General features: G+C 35.5%; 1 protein-coding gene across 1 annotated transcript in view; it reads left to right on the top strand.

Moving 5' to 3' along the window:
- The window catches only part of Il1rapl1 (interleukin 1 receptor accessory protein like 1), a 1,261,588-nt gene that overhangs the window by 1,209,538 nt on the left and 31,113 nt on the right, over positions 1 to 20,937 (top strand). Inside the window, exons 7-8 of the mRNA XM_028885184.1 lie at positions 14,481 to 14,613; positions 16,780 to 16,925. Coding sequence (XP_028741017.1) covers positions 14,481 to 14,613; positions 16,780 to 16,925 — 279 coding nt within the window. The remainder of the gene's footprint in view (positions 1 to 14,480; positions 14,614 to 16,779; positions 16,926 to 20,937) is intronic.

The following is a 20,937-nucleotide window of genomic DNA, read 5'->3' as shown; positions in this document are numbered from 1 at the left end:
CCTCCAGAGTTCTGGGATTAAAGCCTTGAGCCATGACACCTAGTTTGTTTTTGTCTTTCTTAAAGCCACTCTTCTCTTTGCACTATAATGAAAATAACAGCTTCTTTCTTTTAATATATTTTAGTAATTAAAAAATTAATAAACCTATAGTTACATAATTTCCCACCTCCTTCTTCTCTCTTACTTTTCTCATGTTTCCCTCTCACTTCTTTAAACATTATACACACTAATCAACTTCTAAACACAACCTCCTGAATCTGTCCAATGTTACCTGAATATATGTTGGTAATGCTGACCACTTTGCAGTAGATACTCAATAGTGTCTTCCCAGAGGAAGACAAAGTCTCCCTCTCTCAAAAGCTGTTCATTGTTTATACCTTTTCATTTAAGGGTACAGCCCTATGGGATTTCTCTTATCTATGTTGAGATATCATCAATTGTTAGTTAGGTTGTTCAGGTCTTATTTAGGCAGCCATGTTGTTGAGATTTCATAGGGGTAGCTTCCATGTTATAGCGAGAAGGCTATATTCTCAAAGCAATTCTTCGAGAATTTCACACATATATACAGTATGTTTTGATCATATTCACCCTCTACTCATCATCTCAGTTCCTCACTGATCCTTTTTCTACCTTCTACCTCCTCCTAACTTTGTTCTTTTTTTTATAGCTCACTTAGTCCCATTTATAGTGTACACATACTCAGGGGTATAGGGCCACCAAATGGAAGATGAATGACCTACAAAAGGCCAGGCCCTTAAAGAAAACTTGAGTGTCCCTTCCCCAGAAGCCATCTACTTAAAATAGCTCTTCAAAATGAGGCCTTGGGATGCTTTCCTCTAGCCATGCTGGAGTTTTGGCTGGCTTGCTCAGGGGTAGCTCTTGGGAAGGCAGCCACAGATACTGTGAGTTCAGGAGTGCAGTTGCCCTGTCATGGGCAAAAACTACTGTTTTACTGGGGTTATCCCCAGTCTTGGCTCTTTCCAGTCATTCCATCTCCTCGTTTTCACTGTCCCCTGAGCTTGAGGAAGGGATATGACATAGATGACTCATTTCTAGCCTGCACTCCTCAGAAACTTATTCTCTACACCTTCATCAACTGTGTGTTAATTACAATTCTTGTTTTTCCTCCTCCCCACCTCACTACCTACCCAATTCATGTTTTGTCTCCCCCTCATTTTTGGTAAATAAAAGAAACAAAAAACAAACAAAACCCCTCATGAATCATACACACACAACCAACAAAAATCAAAATCAAATCAAATAAGCAAAAGACCTATATGGGGAAAAAGCCCAAAACAAAGCAAAATGAAACAAAAAGTCTTCAAAAATACCATTGAGTCCGTTTTGTGTAGTACAACCACTCCTGGGCATGGGGACTCCATTACAAAAAACAAAAAACAAAACAAAAACAAAAAAAACAAAAACAAAACAAACAAACAAACAAAAAACCTGATTTTCCTTGGCCAGCTGGTATCAATCACAAATAGTGTCTTGGTTCAGGGTGGAACTCAGTGTTTACTTCCCCATCTCACTGCTAGGATCCCATCTGGTTTGAACTTCTGTGCAGGTCTTGTGTGTCCTGCCATAGTCTGAGTTAATATGTCCATCAGTTCTGTTATATCTGGAAGAAACTGTTTCCTTGGCATTATCCATAACATTTGACTCTTAAAAATCTTTCCTCCTCCTCTTCTGTATAGATCCTTGAGTCATGTGGAGAGGGGCTTGATAAACACAATGATGTGTTCTTATATATATATCAATGACTTTAACAGTTACACCAACTATATTTCCAGTAGAAACAGTCCTAAGAAGGGATGGTAAAGCATATAAAGGATGTAGAAAGATGGAGTAAAAGAAAGAAAATAAAAACACAACTATGCAAACAAACAATTTGTTTCAGTCACATGCTTTCAATGGAACTCAGACTGTACCAAGTAAGTTTGCCATGAACCTTCAATGTGTTACATATTTAGGCAAAAGGACTGGGAAACACAGCAGGAGAGAAACTCACCATTTAGCATTTGTTACATGATGCTGCATGTATATAAAGCTAATTTGTCTATTCTTAAAAGAGAACTCATTGAGAGAGCAGAACTCGTTATTAAGGGTAATAGACTGATAACTGTTTCATATCATATGCGTCAGCCAGTGTTCTGAGTTGCAGAATAGTAGGGTATTATATATGAATTTTACTGCTTATGTGTGTGAGAGAGAGGGAGAGGGGAGGGGGAGGAAGGGAGAAAAGGAGGGAAGGAGGGAGGGAAGGAGAAAGAGAGAATTTTTTTAATGGAGAATTGGTTTACATAATCTGGACGAATAGCAAAGTAGTCTCCATAAGTGTCTCTACATCTAGTGATGAAATTTAAAATTGAGATAGGAGCATTGTAAACAAGGCTGAATTTCATTAGGTACACTGAAATCTGTGTTGACTCAAGGAGCAAGCACATAGTTGTCTAGTCTAGCAACCAGACACTGAAGGAAGATTTCAGGGAAAAAAAAAAGAGCAATTGCTTCCAACTGCTGTTTCAGCCAGCATGCATGTATTCACTTACATACTATTAAATTGTGGCTATTTTTTTATTCTCCACTAATGTTAAGAGAATTTCTCCTGTAGCCTGTTATGACTAAATGTACATAAGTAAGGGAATTCTGGGAAATACAATTTGACTGAGCTAAATGAGCAGCTACAAAGCTATCATAAAGTTGGGAACAGTTGAACAAATAGACATGACACTGTTGACTTAAATTAAGACTATAAATATTGTTCACAGTACTTTGACTCTCATAATGGAGCAGGTATTACCACAGGTTATAGTTTTATATTGTTACTGAAAGACCTTAAGTGGAAACCAGGTGGCAAAGATTGATTTTCAAGTAAGGGATCATTAGAAAGCAGAGCTAGTCTGAAAACAAGTGCCAACACAGCAAAACTGATCAAAATTTTCAGTTGTAGTGAGGAAACCCAGAGTCTTTAACCACAGATGAGCAATATAACTCTTCTAGCATTTGCCCATGTTCTTTTAATGTTGCACTCCCAATGGGTATTAGTGATCTGTAGTCTATAAAATTATACTTTTCAAGGCATATTTAAAATCAGATCCACAAAACATATTAATTAAATGATGCTTCATAATTTCAATTTTGTTTGAGAATTCCATGCATGCATATAATGACTAGAAATTCTGCTCACAAGAATCTGGCTATGTTAGCAGGTTTAGGTTTTCATTCTTTTTTTCTTGTTTTGATGTAGTTAGATAAATGATTATCAGAATGATCTGGTCAATTAGATCAATGAGCACTTTCATTAATCCAAGATGACATGTGACTTATAACACACATTCTATCAGCAGCATTTACCATTAACCTTCGAACATGTAGCATTCTCGTGCCTAACACCAAGAGTTAATATGTTATAAAGTATCACCTAGATATGAGCAAATGGCTTTACTCTTTAGGCTACATAGTTATTGACAGAATTTCCTGAAAAATATTTAGATATAGTTGCTAAATTTTTTAGTTACATGAATTATAGTACACAAAGACACACATGAAGGTCAAATACTGACAGAACACAAGTTTCTTAGTATATCTACAAGTATAAGCATTTGCATAAAAACCTTGGAGAAAATATTCATCTATTTTTTGTTGTTGTTTTTCTAGACAGGGTTTCTCTGTGGAACAGCCCTGGTTGTCCTGGAACTCACTTTGTAGACCAGACTGGCCTCATACTCACAGAGATTCCTTGGCCTCTGCCTCACAAGTGCTAGAATTAAAGGCGTGTGCCACCACACCCAGCAAAAGTATTCATCTTTATGCAATGATTCAAGTGGCTGTTTCCTAAACAGAAGAAAATTTGCTTATTTTAATTTCCTTCTATATTTTTCCACTTAGAGAGTTGCTTATATTGAAAAATAAAAAACCCACAGGGAATTGTAATAATAATAGACACAAAAAATACAAGAAAAATAAAACATATTTTTAGAAATGACAGTTGTAAGGATATTCTCAAATGATAACCTTTATTTGATGCTGACAAGTCTCATATTCTACTTTACAATCACCTCTATTGAGCATATCTTGAGGGTTATAAACCATCTGGGTAAGTCTTATAAGCCTTACATAAGATAGGTGTCACTTAAAAGCATGTTAGGAAAAAAACTCTCAATAACTCACAGAAGAGTAACCCATCTGTCTGGAAATTGGAGATGGGCACTTATTTGTGTGTGTTTTAATGAGATGCTTGCTTCAGCATAAAGGCCAGGAGCAAAGGGAATATTGTGAGCAGGACAGCAAGGTGATAAAATCTCTGATTGAAATCCCAAAAGGAAGAAAAGACTTGAAGAAAGTTGAAGCTTCTCGGGAAGTCATATGCTTGGCTAGAATAAAATACTTTGAAGCATGGGGAAGGGCAAATAGCTACTGAACCTAAAGTTCTAGTGTCAAGAAAGAAGAATGAAAGGCAGAATATAAGGGTTTCTTTCAAGCGATTTTAAAGACACCACTATTTGAATGACCTGAGATGACAGGTTGCAAAAAGGAAATGATGTGTCTTTCTTAAGAATGAAAAAAATTGAAATATCTTTGGTCATAAAGTGATAATGAAAATAACCCGGAATTTTTACAGTACTGAACACACTCATGTGTGCTACCAACTTCTGAAACTTTTCCTGATTAATTCATCACAGAAAATTCCCTCCCATTTGGAACATCAGTGGTTCAAACTACTATTATAGTTCATTCAGACTATTACTACATCTCTTTCTCTGGAATGTAGATAAAGGAAAAAAAACAGTAAAACACTTCATTGGGGATTTAGAATCAGGAGCTATAAGACAACTGAAACACCTGCAGTTCTTACTGTGGAGTTTCAGTATCATGGGGAGAAAGAAAAGCCCTTCTGGGCAGGAGAGAAGAAAACAGAAAACAGTGAGTTCATTGACTCCCCAATTACATTTTAAATAATGAATAACAAGCATGAGCTATCACTGTGTGCTGCACTAACCATGTTTTATAATCTTATAACCCCCCTAAAAGACTAACCTCAAAAGCCAATAAACCTAAGAATTGTGAATTATATTTATTAAAACATAAGAAGGTCAGACTTTTTTCACATATATGAGCTATCCATTTGATCTTTGAATGTTAGGACACTCAGGTAAACACAAAATGTGACAAAGTGAACCTTCCCTTTAACCCAAACTGTTCTCATAAAAACAGAACAAACACCTTTGTAAATCACACATGGATGCAAACACACACACACACACACACACACACACACACACACACACACACACACACACACACCTAAGACAGAGTCTTTTTGCATTGCTACCTTTAAATAAACCAATGACTAAGTAAAAACATTGTAGTGTTTCTCTAATCAAAGCTGGAAGTTTTGTTTCAATTTTCTTATTTTGTGCATAGATACTTTGGGAAATTATAGTGGGACAGGCAGGTCTCTTGTCTAAATCCACAAGTGGGTCAAACAATATATAGTCATGATTTAGCTGCCACCATAAAAATTCCAAGGTAAGATGAAAAAAATGATTGTATAGGTACTGATAAGGAGAGACTACGATAATTGACAAGGATATCCCCCAAATATACTATCTTCAATGAGTTAAAAGTGGACTTATTTACTATTCCAGTAGGGAACTGTCCCAGACTAAGGAACAAATTCTGTTCCATTAAGTTATTCAGGGACCTAGGTTCCTTATAGTTTGTTGCTTTAATCATTTGTCATCATATATGTGCATAAAACAGTTCATGGACACATCTGTCTGTAGGAAAAGGATGAGAATTCACCATAAAGCAAATGACCAGAAAACTGCACACATTTTTTTCTTCATTCTATCTCATTAGCCTTTTTCAGCTGCATTGCCAATTCTAACTATAATAGAAGCTAAGAAATATAGCCTGTAACGGAGTATCCATATATTCAACAAATATTTTCGTGACTGTATTAATAACAGCTATAAGGAAATAGTAAACACTGGAACATGCTTAGTGGTCTCTGCCTCAGTAGATCTCAGACTGGGTTTGGAGAAAAATAACATAAGCAGAAAAAACAAAACAGAAATAATTTTAAAGAGAGAAAGCAATGTATGGACAGGGTCCATAGTAGAGTATTATAACCCCTGTGAATCCATGTATAACAGAAGTAAGAATTATTTACATTTGAATAAACTGATGGAGCTATTTCATTATCCATCACATCAGCATTAATACCCCCTTTGCCACCTTCTTTCAGTTTTCTCCTTTCCATATTTCTGTCCATTCATTTCTTTTATTTTTTTTCCTTAAATTGCTTATGATGCTGAATTCTAAGTTCTTTGCTGATTTGCTGACTCCAGATAAACATTTTCTCTGTGAGCTTCTAGCAGCTAGTTTAAATATAGTTGGATGTTGAAGAGTAGTAATTTGCTTTAAATGCACAAGACTCTAGAAGGCTAAGAATGTATCACAGGGGATGAAGGCATCAAGGAAGAATATAGTACGGTGGCTACACAATTACGAGAGCAAAAATACAGTAGCCATTTCTAACAAGATGCAACAGCAAAATTCACAGTAGCACAAGGTCACAAGGCCGCTGCACTAACAATATCCCAATGTCTGCAACAGGAAGATGTGCATCTTATGCATAACTTGAAACAATTTTAAAATGATAAAAAGTTATAAGCAGTTCTGATGTCTTCCTCAGCAAGCAAAGATATCATGACTTCTTCTATCCACTGTTCAACACAGAAGCAAATATATTCTTGCTTCTACCTCGCAGACATTGGTAAAATTTCCTCAATACCCATTTGAGCAAATATGCTTTAGGTTAGTTTCATGAATGATTCTCACCACAATGCTACCCCACTTACCAATCTTTATCTTATACCCATCTTCTCAACACTCCTGTACAACATCCTCAGGAACAAGCCATCAGGCAACACTGGGTGGCAAATATTTTGTGTCCCATTCTTCATCAGTCATTATTCTAGACACCTTGAGCTTTGATTTGACACAGCGAGAACACAGCCTTCAGTAACTAAACTATGGTTCTTTCCAGGAACCATTGAACCACTCCCATATAATATGGTCATCATATTCCCATTTTTCCTGCCTTCTTTCTTTCAACTTTATAAAATTCAGTCTCTGTTCTGGAGCACTTGGCTATGGCCTCTCTTTATTCCATCAGTGTGGAAAATAATCCCAACAGCTTACTCAGGTTTTAGAGCAAAATTCTCTGATTCTTGAGTTGGGTAATTTGGTCTATCGTCACGTAAAACCATCACATAAAGGCTTCCATCCCATAATAATAGCAATTCGAGCAACAATTATGATCAGTTAATGAGCACTCTCATGGGTACTATAAACATATAATGACTTGGTTAATTCTAACTTCCTTGTAGTCACTTAAATCCTCTTACAATCTACTGCCTGGCCATGCATGACTTTGTTCTTACAGAAGTGGTTAGCAAGGTAGTTTGCTGCAGAAATCTCACACAAGAGCTGGATTTGTTTAGCAAGTTTTAAAATGTATGCCTTGTTCTTCCCTTGTGATTTTGTTCCCTTGAAATATGAGTAGATGTCAGAACTTGCAGGAATAACCTTTTCAAGTATGATTGTAACACACCCAGTCCTTCCCATTGCTTTTGCTTCCTCTCAATGTTCTCAGATAGCTTTCTGAACTGTCTGCAGGTGGATGCTGGCACCTCTTTGCTGCCATAGATCCTAGTTCTGGTTTAAGTAAAATGTCTTGAGGTAGTTCTAAAGAACTTTCTTTCCTCTCTAGAGTAGGATAGGGGCAGACAGGGAATACAGAGAAAGAGACAGAGAGGAGAGGTGGCAGAAATGAGAGTCTCTTCTTTTCATTGTATGTTTTTGAATAAAGGCTTTCAGCTTTCTGGTAAAGGCAGCAATTCTGTATAACTAATGACAACAGATAAATATGTTTTGTAAAGCACTTTGCTTTTACCTTAAGTGGGTAGTCTTTGGCAAAACATTTAACTTTACCATGATCATAGAATTATTTTAATATACATGATTAATGATGCAATAAAATTAAGATCCCCCTTCTACTCAACATCTTATTTAAGAAAAATGCTCACAATTTCCTAATTGCAACAAGTAAGATCTCTAGATGCTGATACTTTTTAATTAGGGAAGAAATTTTCTTTTAATTAGAAAAGGAGGGGTTTTTGCATGTTTGGTTGTTCAGTTGGTGTGTTTGTTTTGTTTTGTTTTGTTTTGTTTCATTATTTCTCAATAAGTTTGAGAGTGTCCTCTAGTGGAGAGATACTCTGGTCTCAGTAGTTTTAGAAATGACTAAATAATACCTAATTAGATGCTTGCATTAAATAAGAAATGCTCCTACTTAGCTGATTGGAATATGCTAGTTAAAGGCAAAATGTATTCTTTTCCCTTTAAGACATGCTCACAACATGGCCTAGTTGAAAACTTGCACTGTGACAAGCATTGTTCTCATTTTAGATAGCAAATGATTTTTTATTATCAATTTCCGTGCTTCCTTCGGAACCTAGTGAGACTGAGCTGACGGTGCACCTTTCTGCCAAAGAGGCAGCAGAAGCATTTAGTGCAATTTACTGTAGCTTTTACAGATATCAACTGGCAGCAGCAGGAATACCATTACCTTCACTTCTCCAGCTCTGGCTGACTGATGCAGCTGATGTACTGGAGTGTTGGCGCCACAGCTTAGATGTGTCTCTTGTTATCTGAAAGAAATTAAGTAGAGAAGAAAATTAAATAAATGTGTGTCTCTCCTCTGTAGCTTCTGGAATTCTAACCCAACTTCCTACATTTGTAGTTAAGCATTAGTATAGAGATGAGATGCAGAGGTGGGTTCTTTTTCGATAAATAAATGGAAGAGGATTCTAGGCTCTTTGTGTCACGTTAGAATTGCCTTATCAAAAATTGCATGTTACAGTAATTTAGAAATGCAAAGAAAAAGGTGGTATTAGCTCCTGTTAATAAGATGAAAAGTTAATTAGACTTAAATCAAGCACAAGTGTTTTTTAATGCCGGTTCTTCATTTCAGAAAAAGCTATAATAATAATAATAATAATAATAATAATAATAATAATAATATTGGTAACGTTCTGAGAGATATGTATTATGTGCATATAAATGTTGCTTATTTTTATGATGTGCAAGCACCAGTCATAGCATTCTTGTTAGCAGATGTTTTTTCAGAAAAACATACAATCATGACTCTCATGCAGTGTAAGATGACTGAATTTTAGAAAAAAAATGCATCATATGATATGAGAAAGCCAAACAGATGATGCCTTGACAAGGTCAAAGGAAAAGTCAGAACAACTGGTGTCTATGAAACAGAAGAATGTTGAGCTAAATTGTAAATGGAGATAACATTATTTTTCCTAGATTTCAGAGAGGAGGTAGAAGAAACAAATCAGTTCATCAGTATCAGACTGGGGGGATATGCACATCTATTAGTGACCTGAATTCAACACCAGGATCCAATAACCCTGAAAGATGTGCCATAGACTGGCAAGTCATGTCCCATTACAAACTGTTTCTGCTTACATTCCATTGCAAACAGTCTCTAACACTACAGCTTGGTTTAAGGTCAGTGCCCCATCTGGACATCTTGTTCCCCTCCACCGGCTACTACTCTATATGCCATTGTCATTCTCCTTCCTCTTGCCAGCATCCCTGCCCTTAGTTCCTGCTTATGGGCTCAAATGTTTCTCTTCCTTTCTCTCTCCCTCTCTTGTTTTTCAGGAGATGAGAGTTGATGCAGCTGTTTCTGACTCCCTTTCCTAATTTAGACAAGCTTTAAGATAAAAATAAATCCTTCTACTCTTAAGAGATAAGTTTAACCACTTAAATAAAATGACCCAAAATGCTTGTTAAAAGTTCAGGTTCTCTAGAATGTTCTTAATTTGTCAAATCAAAATTCGGTCAGATGGCGTCTTAATTTCTTTTCTATGACTAAGGCAAAACATCATGTCCAAGGCAACTTATGGAAGAAAGCATTTAATTGAGAGATTGCTTCCAGGTTCAGAAGGTGAAGACATGACCATATGGCAAAAAACATGGCAGCAGGAAGGCAGGGATGGTGCTGGAGCAGTAACTGAAAGCTTAGATCATATCCATAAGCAGGAAGCACAGAGAGAGAAAGGGGGAGAGATAGACAGAGACAGAGAAAGAGATGAGGAGAGACTGGCCCTGGAGTGGGCTTTTGGAGCCTCCAAGCTCATCTCCAGTGACATACCTCCTCCAACAAGGCCACACCTCCTATCCCTCCTCCAAAACAGTTCCACCAACTAGGGACCAAGTGTTCAAATATTTTAGCCTATGAGGGCCATCCTCATTAAACCATCACAGGTAGCAACATCTTTTAACAAATTTTAAGTATACTGTCTTAAGAAAAGTAAAAGAGAAGAAGGAGAAAGGAAGGAAGGGAATTTAAAACCACATTTCTCACATCTATATGGCTATATAAAATTTAAAAGTGATATGAAATTAGAAGTTTATAGAAAGAAACAAAATAAGTGGTAGCATTGGAGGTTATAAAAATAATAACCTTCTCTGAAGCTTCTTCCTCAAACTAGCATATGACCCTCTTTCTTCAGTACTGACAATGAAGCCTTTGGGTAGAATTTCCCATGTGAGCTGGACCTTACTGGTCTTTTCTAAAGAGGGATTCTACTAGCCTCTGTGGGTCTTCCCTACTGGGAAGCTATGTACAAAATGAGGGCTCGAGCCTTTTGCTCAGCAACACAAGTGGATACACTTCAGAGGAACCAAACTGAAAACTCTCTTTACAGAATGACACAGATCAAATTGACTTTCCCAGTGGCCTATATTGAGAAATAGATGGTTATACTTCAGTTTATCAGTGTCTTCTTTTCTCTCTCCTTTCCTTCCCTCTCCTCTTAACTCCTCCTCCTTCTGCTCCCCTCTTCTTTTTCTCCCCCTCCCTCTCTTACTTCCTCATTCTCTCATTCTCATACAAACATCACTGTGACACATATAAATTATACAAATAAAACTATATTTTCTAATCATCTATTTTTGTCAAACTTCCTGTTTTTAATTTTTTAAACTTTGAAACTTGTTTATTTGTGTGTGTGTGTGTGTGTGTGTGTGTGTGTGTGAGAGAGAGAGAGAGAGAGAGAGAGAAAGAGAGAAAGAGAGAGAGAGTATGTGTGTGATGCATGCATGTATGTCTGTGCATATGTGTACAGTACCCACAGAGACTAGAAGACAGGGTCAATCCCCATAGAACTGGTGTTACAGATGGTTGTGAACTACCATGTAGGTGCTAGGAATCAAATTCTTGTCCTCTGAACTAACAGTCAATGCTCTTAACCACTGAGCTTTCTTTCTAGCCTCTCAAGCTTCCTCTTAAGCTCTTTTTTGAGATGCTCCCTGGTAACATATTTGTAATAAGTATAACATTCTATGGTCATTGCTTCTATGTCCTTTTATCTTTGGAAACGATTATGTATAAACAATCTGATATTTTCAGTGACTACTTGTTAAGTGACACCAGAGAACTGTGGGCTTAGTCCTTCTTGATCCTTTCTTATCTAACCCTATGTTTGAAAATGTAATATTAGATTTTATATGACAAGTGTGATTTTTTTTTCAAATGCTATTCAAAACCTTTCCCCAGATTATCATTTTTCTCAAATGAAAGTCTCAATTGTTTAAAATGGCTTACATAGAACAACAGAGCTGCTGCTGTTCTGGTCTTATCAATACTCTGTGCCTACCTATGTGTTCCTTTGCATCCCTCTTCCATGTACACTTCGTCTTCCCATATGATAAAGTCATTCTATTTCCTCCAAAGTTTCCTCTTGATTTTTTTCTTCTCTGCCATTCATCCTCTTTTATTCTTTCCTTGAATTTTGCTACTCTACTTTTTGACCCACACATGCACTATTTTAGATGGGGTTTTCCTAATCATGTAGCAATGCAGATAAAATTAGTTTTCGAGCTGGAGTCAAAGGTCAAGGATCTTGTAAACCACAATGAGAAAGAAAGCACTGTATGAGTGAAGAAACCCTTTTCTAGTCAAAACAACACAAAGCCTGAAGAGAAAGGAAGTGACAGTTGAGGAGCTACAAAATTCCTTTGTCTTGGGGGGAAAGGGAGTAATGTGAAAAACTGTCTCAGGTCACAGTGAGAGCTTCAGTTGGCCTCTGCTAAGGAATGTCAAGCTCAGTTATTCATGGTACAACCTATGTATATTTAACAAAATTGTACTGTAAAGCTAGGCAATCTCTGGAGATTTTTATTTATTACTTACAGACATTGAGTCTCACCTCAAATCTTAAACTTGGTCTTTCAAATAGCAGACTGTGTACATTATTGATATATGTCTTTTAAGTTATATATCTTGATTCTGTTTGAGACTTTACTGGTGAATTATGGCTACATTCACATGGTAGCAGGCACTTCAGCTGCATAAAAATAATTACTAAAACCTTAAATGCACATCCAGCTGTAAAAGTACACACATCTGTAATTCCACTGCTAGGAAAGCTGAGGCAGAATGGTCCTAAGTTTAAAGCAAGCCTGGTCCACATAGGAAAGCCTTATCTCAAAAAACTGCAAAGAATATTTCATTTAAAATTAATATTATGTGACACATTCTACAGTAATGTATACTTGAATGGTAATCAAGAATATTGATATTCAGTTATCTTTTTGTAATAAAATGTTCTCTAGAAGTGAATTCAATATTAAAACATTTTAAAGATGTTTGTGTACAAAAAGCAATAATGAACCCTTTTTCCTTTTTCATTGCTGAGTAACACACCCAAGACCTGAAACAAGATACACAAGCACTTTACAACTAACCTTCAATGTCAGCCCTTAGACCTTTAAAGACAGGGTCTTCCTATAGAGTAGCCAAGGATAGCCAAGAATGTGCAATATAATCTAGGCTGGCCTCAGACTTGTGATCCTCTTGCCTCTACTTCTCAGTTCCTGAGATTATAGGAGAGTGTCAGTTTGGCAGGAGCTTCATTTTTTTTTCCTCTGAAAAGCTTGTAGCTATTTTATGGACTTGCCTAATCTAACTTACCAACAGTGAATGACTCTTGCATATGGAATCAGAACTTTTAGGAATCTAGCAGAAAATATAAAAAAATGAGCAAATAAAAAAACACTGTGACATCTTAAAATATTAGAATAGGTGTTTGGGGATTTTTTTTTCTTGTACAACTGACAAAATTCAAATAATGATACTTATTTTAGCCAATAAAAATGTTTTTGTTGTGGAAGTGTAGAACCAAGTGTACAAAATGCCCTGCTCTTTGAAAAAGGAAAGCTGAGTACTGTGCTCTTTTCTGTAGAAGTCCTAAACACAATTCCGAGACATTGTTACTATTACTCCTAGCATGGTTAAAAGACTTCTAGTCCTTAGGAACAACCTTCCTGGTGCTCAGTGAGCACAGAATTACACAGATTATTATCATAATTTATTGTCACATCTAATTGAGAGAGTTAGCTTATTCTAGATGTCAGCAAACTTCACAGGGACACACAATTCAATTCTTCTGTTGGCAACCATGACTAAGTGTTCTCTTACATTCATGTTACTGGGGTGGATCTTACTGGACTCATATCCCGCTCTTATTTTCTGGTTCTGCTTGAATCCAGGAACTTCATATAACTTGTTAGACCTAGAATATTTCAGCTGTGTAATTTTGACTAAAGCTTGACTAAGTGTTGTAAATGACAAAGGATAAATTTAGCATTTTGAAGACATTAGATTCACTTGGATGTTTTAGTCAAGAACTTATATTTATTATAGTAAAGTAGCCAACTAACCTATATCTACAATTATACATTAAAATGCCCTAAGTGTAGTAAGTAAAATACTGAAAAACAAAACAAAACAAAACTTCATCTCTACCATACATATTCTTGATTTACCTTAATGAAAATTCTAAATATTTATTACCATGAATTTATTCATTTTAATGCAATTTTTGGGGGGTTTTTAAGCAAAAATTTCTACCTAATATTGTTACTTTGCTTTAAAAAATGTTATTCCTTGTGGATTCAAAGTCTCTTAGCAACACTTTCTTGACTCCATGGTCTCTAGACAAAGATTCTGTTTTGTTTCTCCATGTACCCTTTGATGGAATGCCTTGAGAAGGACATATTATCTCTGCAATTCTTGCGAATGATTCAAAAACTCTCACTCTATCAGTCTGAAGTCATGAGAAAACATCCTGAAGTCTCAATGAAAGAATATCCTATAAGATAACTGATCCTCTTCTAAACCTCATAATAACTCTTGTTCCATTCAAAAAACATACTGTCAAAAATGAAACATTGTATAAATTTGACAACTATGGACAATGCTTAACAATTATTCTCTTAGCTATTTCAAATCAATGGAATGAGCCAATTCTTACCAGTCAATTCATTTTAAATAAGTGGGTACAAATGGTTTTACGCTTTATTTCCTTCATTTCTCTCCACAGGAGACTCAGCCAACCTCACCTGCAGAGCTTTCTTTGGGTACAGTGGAGATGTCAGTCCTTTGATTTACTGGATGAAAGGAGAGAAGTTTATTGAAGATCTGGATGAAAATCGAGTTTGGGAAAGTGACATTAGGTAAAATAATTTTTCTTCTTTTAAACATGTGCAGTTGAGTTAACATTTGCTCTGCTAAGTGGGGAGAGGGTGAGCTAAAACATAAAAGATTTTTAATAATTTTATCTTTCTATTATCATAACAGAAATACTGTGATACTTTATGTCAAAGAAGCAAAGAAGTGTTAAGACTGACTATGGAATTACAAAATGTGAATGCCATTTACAAAAAAATTAAGAGTAATTCTTTTCTTTTTAAATATTTTTATTAATTCTTTGGGATTTCATATAGTATGTTTTGAGCATAATCACAAACATAGCTCCCTTCCCCACATAAGAATAATTTCCAAAGGAACATTTCGCTAGTAGTACACTAAAACCAAATAACCCTTTCTAAGCTTAGAAAAACATTGTGCTTTTTATTTATAAAGGCATCTTTTAAATTTTATTGAGAGGAAGCAGGTATGGTGGCTAATGTCTGTAATCACAGTGCTTGAAAATCTCAGACAGGAAGTTTGCTATGAATTGAAGGCCAACCTGGGTCATATGAGTTCAGTGGCAGCCTGGGCTAGAGTGAGACACTGCCACTAGCAATAAATGTGAAAGGAACCATTAGCTAGGCACTATATGGATTCAAATGAAACCTTTACATTTTCCTTGGTTGTTTTTACATATGTAAGTTATGGAGGAGAATATAAACTGTTTGATGGGAGGATATGCAAATTTTTGTTATCTTTCCTACTCTAACTTTAAGGTATAAATATTTATGAAGAGGAAATCATAATAGAACAAACTTTTAAATTTTTAGGTATCTATTTTGAGGGCATAATGTTTATACTTCTTTTTTTTCAATGTACTTACATATCTATCTACTTATATTTAAGTATCAAAGTATTCAAAGGTGAAACAAATTATATTTGGGCATGAAGAGCTAGTTCTAATCATAATGTAAATGATCAAGGAAGAACATACATAATGATAACTAAGCTTTATCCAAATACAGATGATGGATATTATTCCATATAGAGCTTGTGTCTTCTGACTGGATATGAGGATTTAAGTGATGGTTTTCCTTTTTAAATGTCAAGACTTTTTAAAACTTTAACAAAAATATAAGAGAAAGTGTTTTTCAGTAAAAAGCAAAAATGTATGTATAAAACTGTCATAGAAGATCATTTCTATTGGGATCTTCTCTCTGGCAAAAAAAAAAAAAAAAAAAAAAAACACACAATATCTCATTCTGGACTGCTCCAACTGGATTCTGGAAGATCCAAATGGGCACTTCTCCAATATAGATAAAAATATTTCTTTGCCTTTTTCATATTTAAAATTTCACTTTTTATCATTTACTTTTTGAGTTTTTAAAATTAAAGAAGTACTGTAAGCCTAAACTGTCTAACTTTAACTATATGAGCTTAACAGTAAAGTCTAGAAAGTTATTTATCAAATAAGATAACACACACACACACACACACACACACACACACACACACACACACACATCCATCCAGGCAGGAGTTTGGAACTAGGAATACTGAGAGCAGGAAGAAGGAAAAGAAATTTTCCATTTGTTTTGAGAGATTGCTAAAATATGTAACAATCAGATTAGTGAGCATTTAACATTTATTTTAAGAGTCAGAATTAAACTTTTGTTCTCTCTGTTAATGGTTTCATATTTCTTTAAACTATGCAGCTTGTTTGTATCATTAGAAAAAGTAAGTCAGGCTGGAGGTTTCAACAGATATGTCAAAATAACTCATAAATGTTCTCTTACTTTCTTACTCTTTAAAAATAATCGGATACATAATTAGGCCTCCAGCCTAATATTTTAAAATATCTTATCTCATTTTTTACATCATATTTCTTCTTAAATGAAAAACAATTTGTAAACTTTTCTTCAAGGTCTCTCTCACCTCTTTATTATGACAGCATGATTGTCCTGCTATGAGAGATAATTAACTGCAAGTTCATTAGCATCTCCAAAGACAAGCTTCTTCATTAGAAGTGAAGAAGAAAAGGGCACGATATCGTTTAATTAACTTAGCATCAATTCATAGCCAGATCTGAAGCACAAACTCTGTAGGTAGATTCTCATCAGATTCAGATTCATCTGAATTTCTTTCTTTTTCATGTATGTGTATGTGTATGTTTGTGTGGGGTTTTTTGTTGCGTTTCCTTTATGTTTTAGAATTCTTAAGGAACATCTTGGAGAACAGGAAGTTTCTATCTCATTAATTGTTGACTCTGTGGAAGAAGGTGACCTGGGGAATTATTCCTGTTATGTTGAAAATGGAAATGGACGTCGGCATGCCAGTGTTCTCCTTCATAAACGAGGTGAGTGTAACCTTCCGTGCCTAAGAGTTAAGATGAAACTTCCTTAGACGGGAAATCACTGGACTCTAGTAAAAGAAAACTATTGTTTTTATTTCCACATAAAACTAGCACAAATAAAATAATTACATTAGCATTGTGTGCATGAAGGTGGTAGTTGTTTCATGTCCATCAACACAGTGTTCAGAAGCCAGTACACCAAAGGTGAAATCTGGTAGAAAAAAAGCCTGGTTTGTTTAATAGCTAGCACCTGAGAAAATAGCTATTAGTCTCTAGATGAATGACATTCTTAGAAAACTCTAGTATAGAAAGAAATGGACTTGTAGGAAGAAGAAAGGGAAGAGCAAGGGACAACCGGAAAGAATGTTATGTCCTCTGAGGGGCTTTATTACCCAAAACAACTCCCCATTCCTAAGTGTGACTCCCACTCCTGAAGCTGGTAATTGATTGTGACCTCTTGGGCTAGTTTCTGTATTTTTTTTTAAAATAGTATAACTGGCCTGAGAGTTAATCCTCATAGCAATTGGCATGCTTTTTGTTTGCTGATGCACAGAACAAGAATAAAAAAGAACACATCTTGATTTGGTCTGAGGGCATCCAGCTGTTCTGGGTTTTGTAAATCTGAAGATCATTTAGCAGTTAACATCTTCATCATTTCGATGCAGCTTTCTTCAGAATGGCAAACAATGATGAACCACAAAGGGACAACCACTATTACAGAAAAAGAGAGCATCATAGATGGAGTGACTAAATCAAACTCTAGAGTCAAATTTGGTTTCTTTGCCTTGCTTTAATATCAAATATATAGCCTAAGCAAGGCGTTCTCAAGTGTTGGTTTCTGATATGTAGATTGGAGAAAATATTATCAACTCTTCAGTGTTTTATAAACATAAAATAAGACAATGAATGGGAAGGGCTCAATAAAGTACCTATACACAGAAGATGTTTAGTTAAATGGTATTTGTTATTATAAGAAATAGGCATTTGGTCATTAAAATAACTGCATTTTTAATAAATAAAATAGAGTATGTCATAATTAGAAGGTTGTTCTATTAGTGCAAGAACTGGGCCTGATGAATTCCCCAACACAGAATTTCTTGACATTTTTAACTTTGTAAATTATTTTAATATACAATATTCTCCTATGATTAATACTATCTTATTAAAAGATGGGCTGTATTTGAGGGCAGTGTCTGAAATAGAAACTTTGTCTCCACAGCAGCGTCATCAGCTTATGCACAGGTGTGTGTGTGTGTGTGTGTGTGTGTGTGTGTTGTTTGAAATTAGTGATTATAAAATGTGACCTATGCCTTTGAGTTAGTGAAATTTTTATGCACATTAGAGGAGAAATTTTTTCGGCATTATGTGAAGTTAAAACATTCTAGTCTACTTATTCCAAGTATGCTTGGTACTGTCTTACTCAGCAGATTTACAATGATTTTAATTTCAAAGCATATCTTCAATCCTAGAGTCTTTGAGGCTTGAAAAGAAAGGGAACACTGAAGACTATTCCCTACCTTATTGGGAAACAGATTCTCTTTGAATAGTGTTGCTGAAAGTCATTAAAATAAACACCTTGACTGTCAAGGACACTATACTATTAAAGTAGCATATTGTGCTGGAATGTGAGGAGAGAAGAAAAGTAAGCAGCAGCTAGTAATGTTTCTTCCTGTCCCTTAACATACAGTTAAACAATGAGGGAATTTACGTACCCATGCATTTATATAAGCACAAAAGCAGCCTCAGAGTGGAGAGCAACTTAAATGCTATAGACTTAACAACTTATCTTGCCATAGCACTTTCAAAATAACATACCAGCTTATACTGGATCACATTCAATCTCTAGGAAATCCATTATATATTTGGAATAATCTGTTAAAAAGCATCTCCATTTCTTTAGTTGTCTATCCATTGGCTCTAGTCTACACTTTCAATTGTTATTTCCCTAGCAATCAGATGGTTGATAATAATCACTATGACCCTACTGAACTTCAATTTCACCAGATTCAACTTCTCTAGCTCCCTCGACTTATTCCTCATTTATGTGTATCATTCTTGTCACTCTCTTGAATATAGTCCAAATGAAGAGTTTACAGTAATCCTTAAGAATTAAAATGGTGAAGAAAAGCTTATGGAACATGATAACAATCTATTAGTTTGGGGGCTAGTGAGATGGTTCAGTAGTTAAGAGCACTTGTTGCTCTTGCAGAGAACCTGAGTTTAGTTCCCAGCAACTATATTGTGGCTAACAACCATTTCATACAAAACACTCCTATGCATAAAATAAAATAAACCTAAAAAAGATGTTTAAGTCTAGTGATCTGACAATATATATATATATATATATATATATATATATATATATATATATATCCATTTGGAGCATGGAAGGGATGACAGTTAAAGGATTACCATAAGAAAAAAAGAATGACAATGTATTGGATGTATGGGTGAAGCTAATAAAGCTGGTTTGCAGGCAGGCATGATGTTAGTAAGGGTCAGATACACTCTAGGATATTTCTAGCATGTTTACCCTATGGTTAAGCATACACAGCTACTAAAGCGTCCAATTACATAAAAAATACAGTTTTGAAGAATCAAGGAAATTATTTCATAAGAAATGTCATTAATGTCTGATTCTGTGAATATGAGGAAGACAAACATGGCCAGTTTTAGTTGCTCTCAAATACTTAAGTTTTCCATGATATTTTTCCAAATCTATATTATATCAGCTATACTTTTTCTTATTAAGATAAAAGCATTAATACTCAAAAAGTCCTTCGAGTTTGTGTACTCTGAAAGTCTCTTTTTTAAGTGAATGTGCCCCTTCTTTGAAGGGAGTTGGAGCAAAGGAGTCTTTTCTTGCAAGGAAATAATAGATGCAATCTTATCTCAAATGACTCAAAGGTCATTCCATCTCAGTGTATGGAATAACCACACTCATCCTGGGAAAAAAGAGGATTTTGGTCAGCATATGACATAACTCTAACTTCACCAACCCTACAAAGTTCAGGAAGAGAGGACACAACAAATAAGGTCCCATAGGTTTGAATCTTCAATGAGATTGTCAGGCTATCAATTATGCAATTATCAAATAATTTTCTATATTACTCAGAGGACTAATACTCAGAGAAACAACTGGAAGCTGCCACTGTTAATCTTTTGTTTTTGCCACCAACTTAAAACTTCTCTACAGGTTTTCAAAAACCTTCCTTTTAAACTCGACCTTGGAGAAATACATTGAAACAGTTGTTTGATCTAGAGCAGTGGTTCTCAACTTTCCTAATGCTGCAACCCTTTAACACAATTCTTCATGTTGTGGTGACCTCCAACCATAAAATTATTTTCCTTGGGACAATCTAACTGTAATTTTGCTACTGTTGTGAATCACAATGCAAATCTATGCTTTCCGATGGCCTTAGGCGACTTCTGTGAAAGTGTCATTCAACACACCCCAAGGGGCTGCTGCAAACCACTCATCTAGATCTTGAGCATTAGGACCTGTAACTTCTGACAGATAAAGTTTCTCTGAAGTTCTCTAAGCATATTTCCTCCGATGTTACTTTTTGTCCAATGCTATCGATATAACGTGATGTCAGAGCCCTCCAAAGGGTGGCATGGACTCTTGGAAAGATTACTCCTGTCTATCAAATGAGTCTACATTTGAGGTGGGCTGGATGCTGTTATTAGCCTTCTATTTTTATTTGGAAAAATCATGATTTTATCAAGGCCAGCAGAAATCTGCCAGGAAATTTGACCAGAGAAAAACCTGTCTCAATATCTAAAGTTGAAGCTGGAGAGATGGCTCAGCATTTAAGAGCACTGGCTGCTCTTCCAAAGGTCCTGAGTTCAATTCTCAGCAACCACATGGTGGGTTCTATAATGGGATCTGATGCCCTCTTCTGGCCTGCAGGCACACATGCAGACATGCAGATAGAACCTCATACCTAATATATATATATATATATATATATATATATATATATATATATATATATATATATTAAAAAATATA

This window comes from Peromyscus leucopus, chromosome X (genome assembly GCF_004664715.2).
Source record: "Peromyscus leucopus breed LL Stock chromosome X, UCI_PerLeu_2.1, whole genome shotgun sequence".
Classification (NCBI taxonomy): Eukaryota; Metazoa; Chordata; class Mammalia; order Rodentia; family Cricetidae; genus Peromyscus; species Peromyscus leucopus.
Note: the sequence above shows the minus strand (reverse complement) of the source record. Positions and strands in the feature narration are given on the sequence as shown.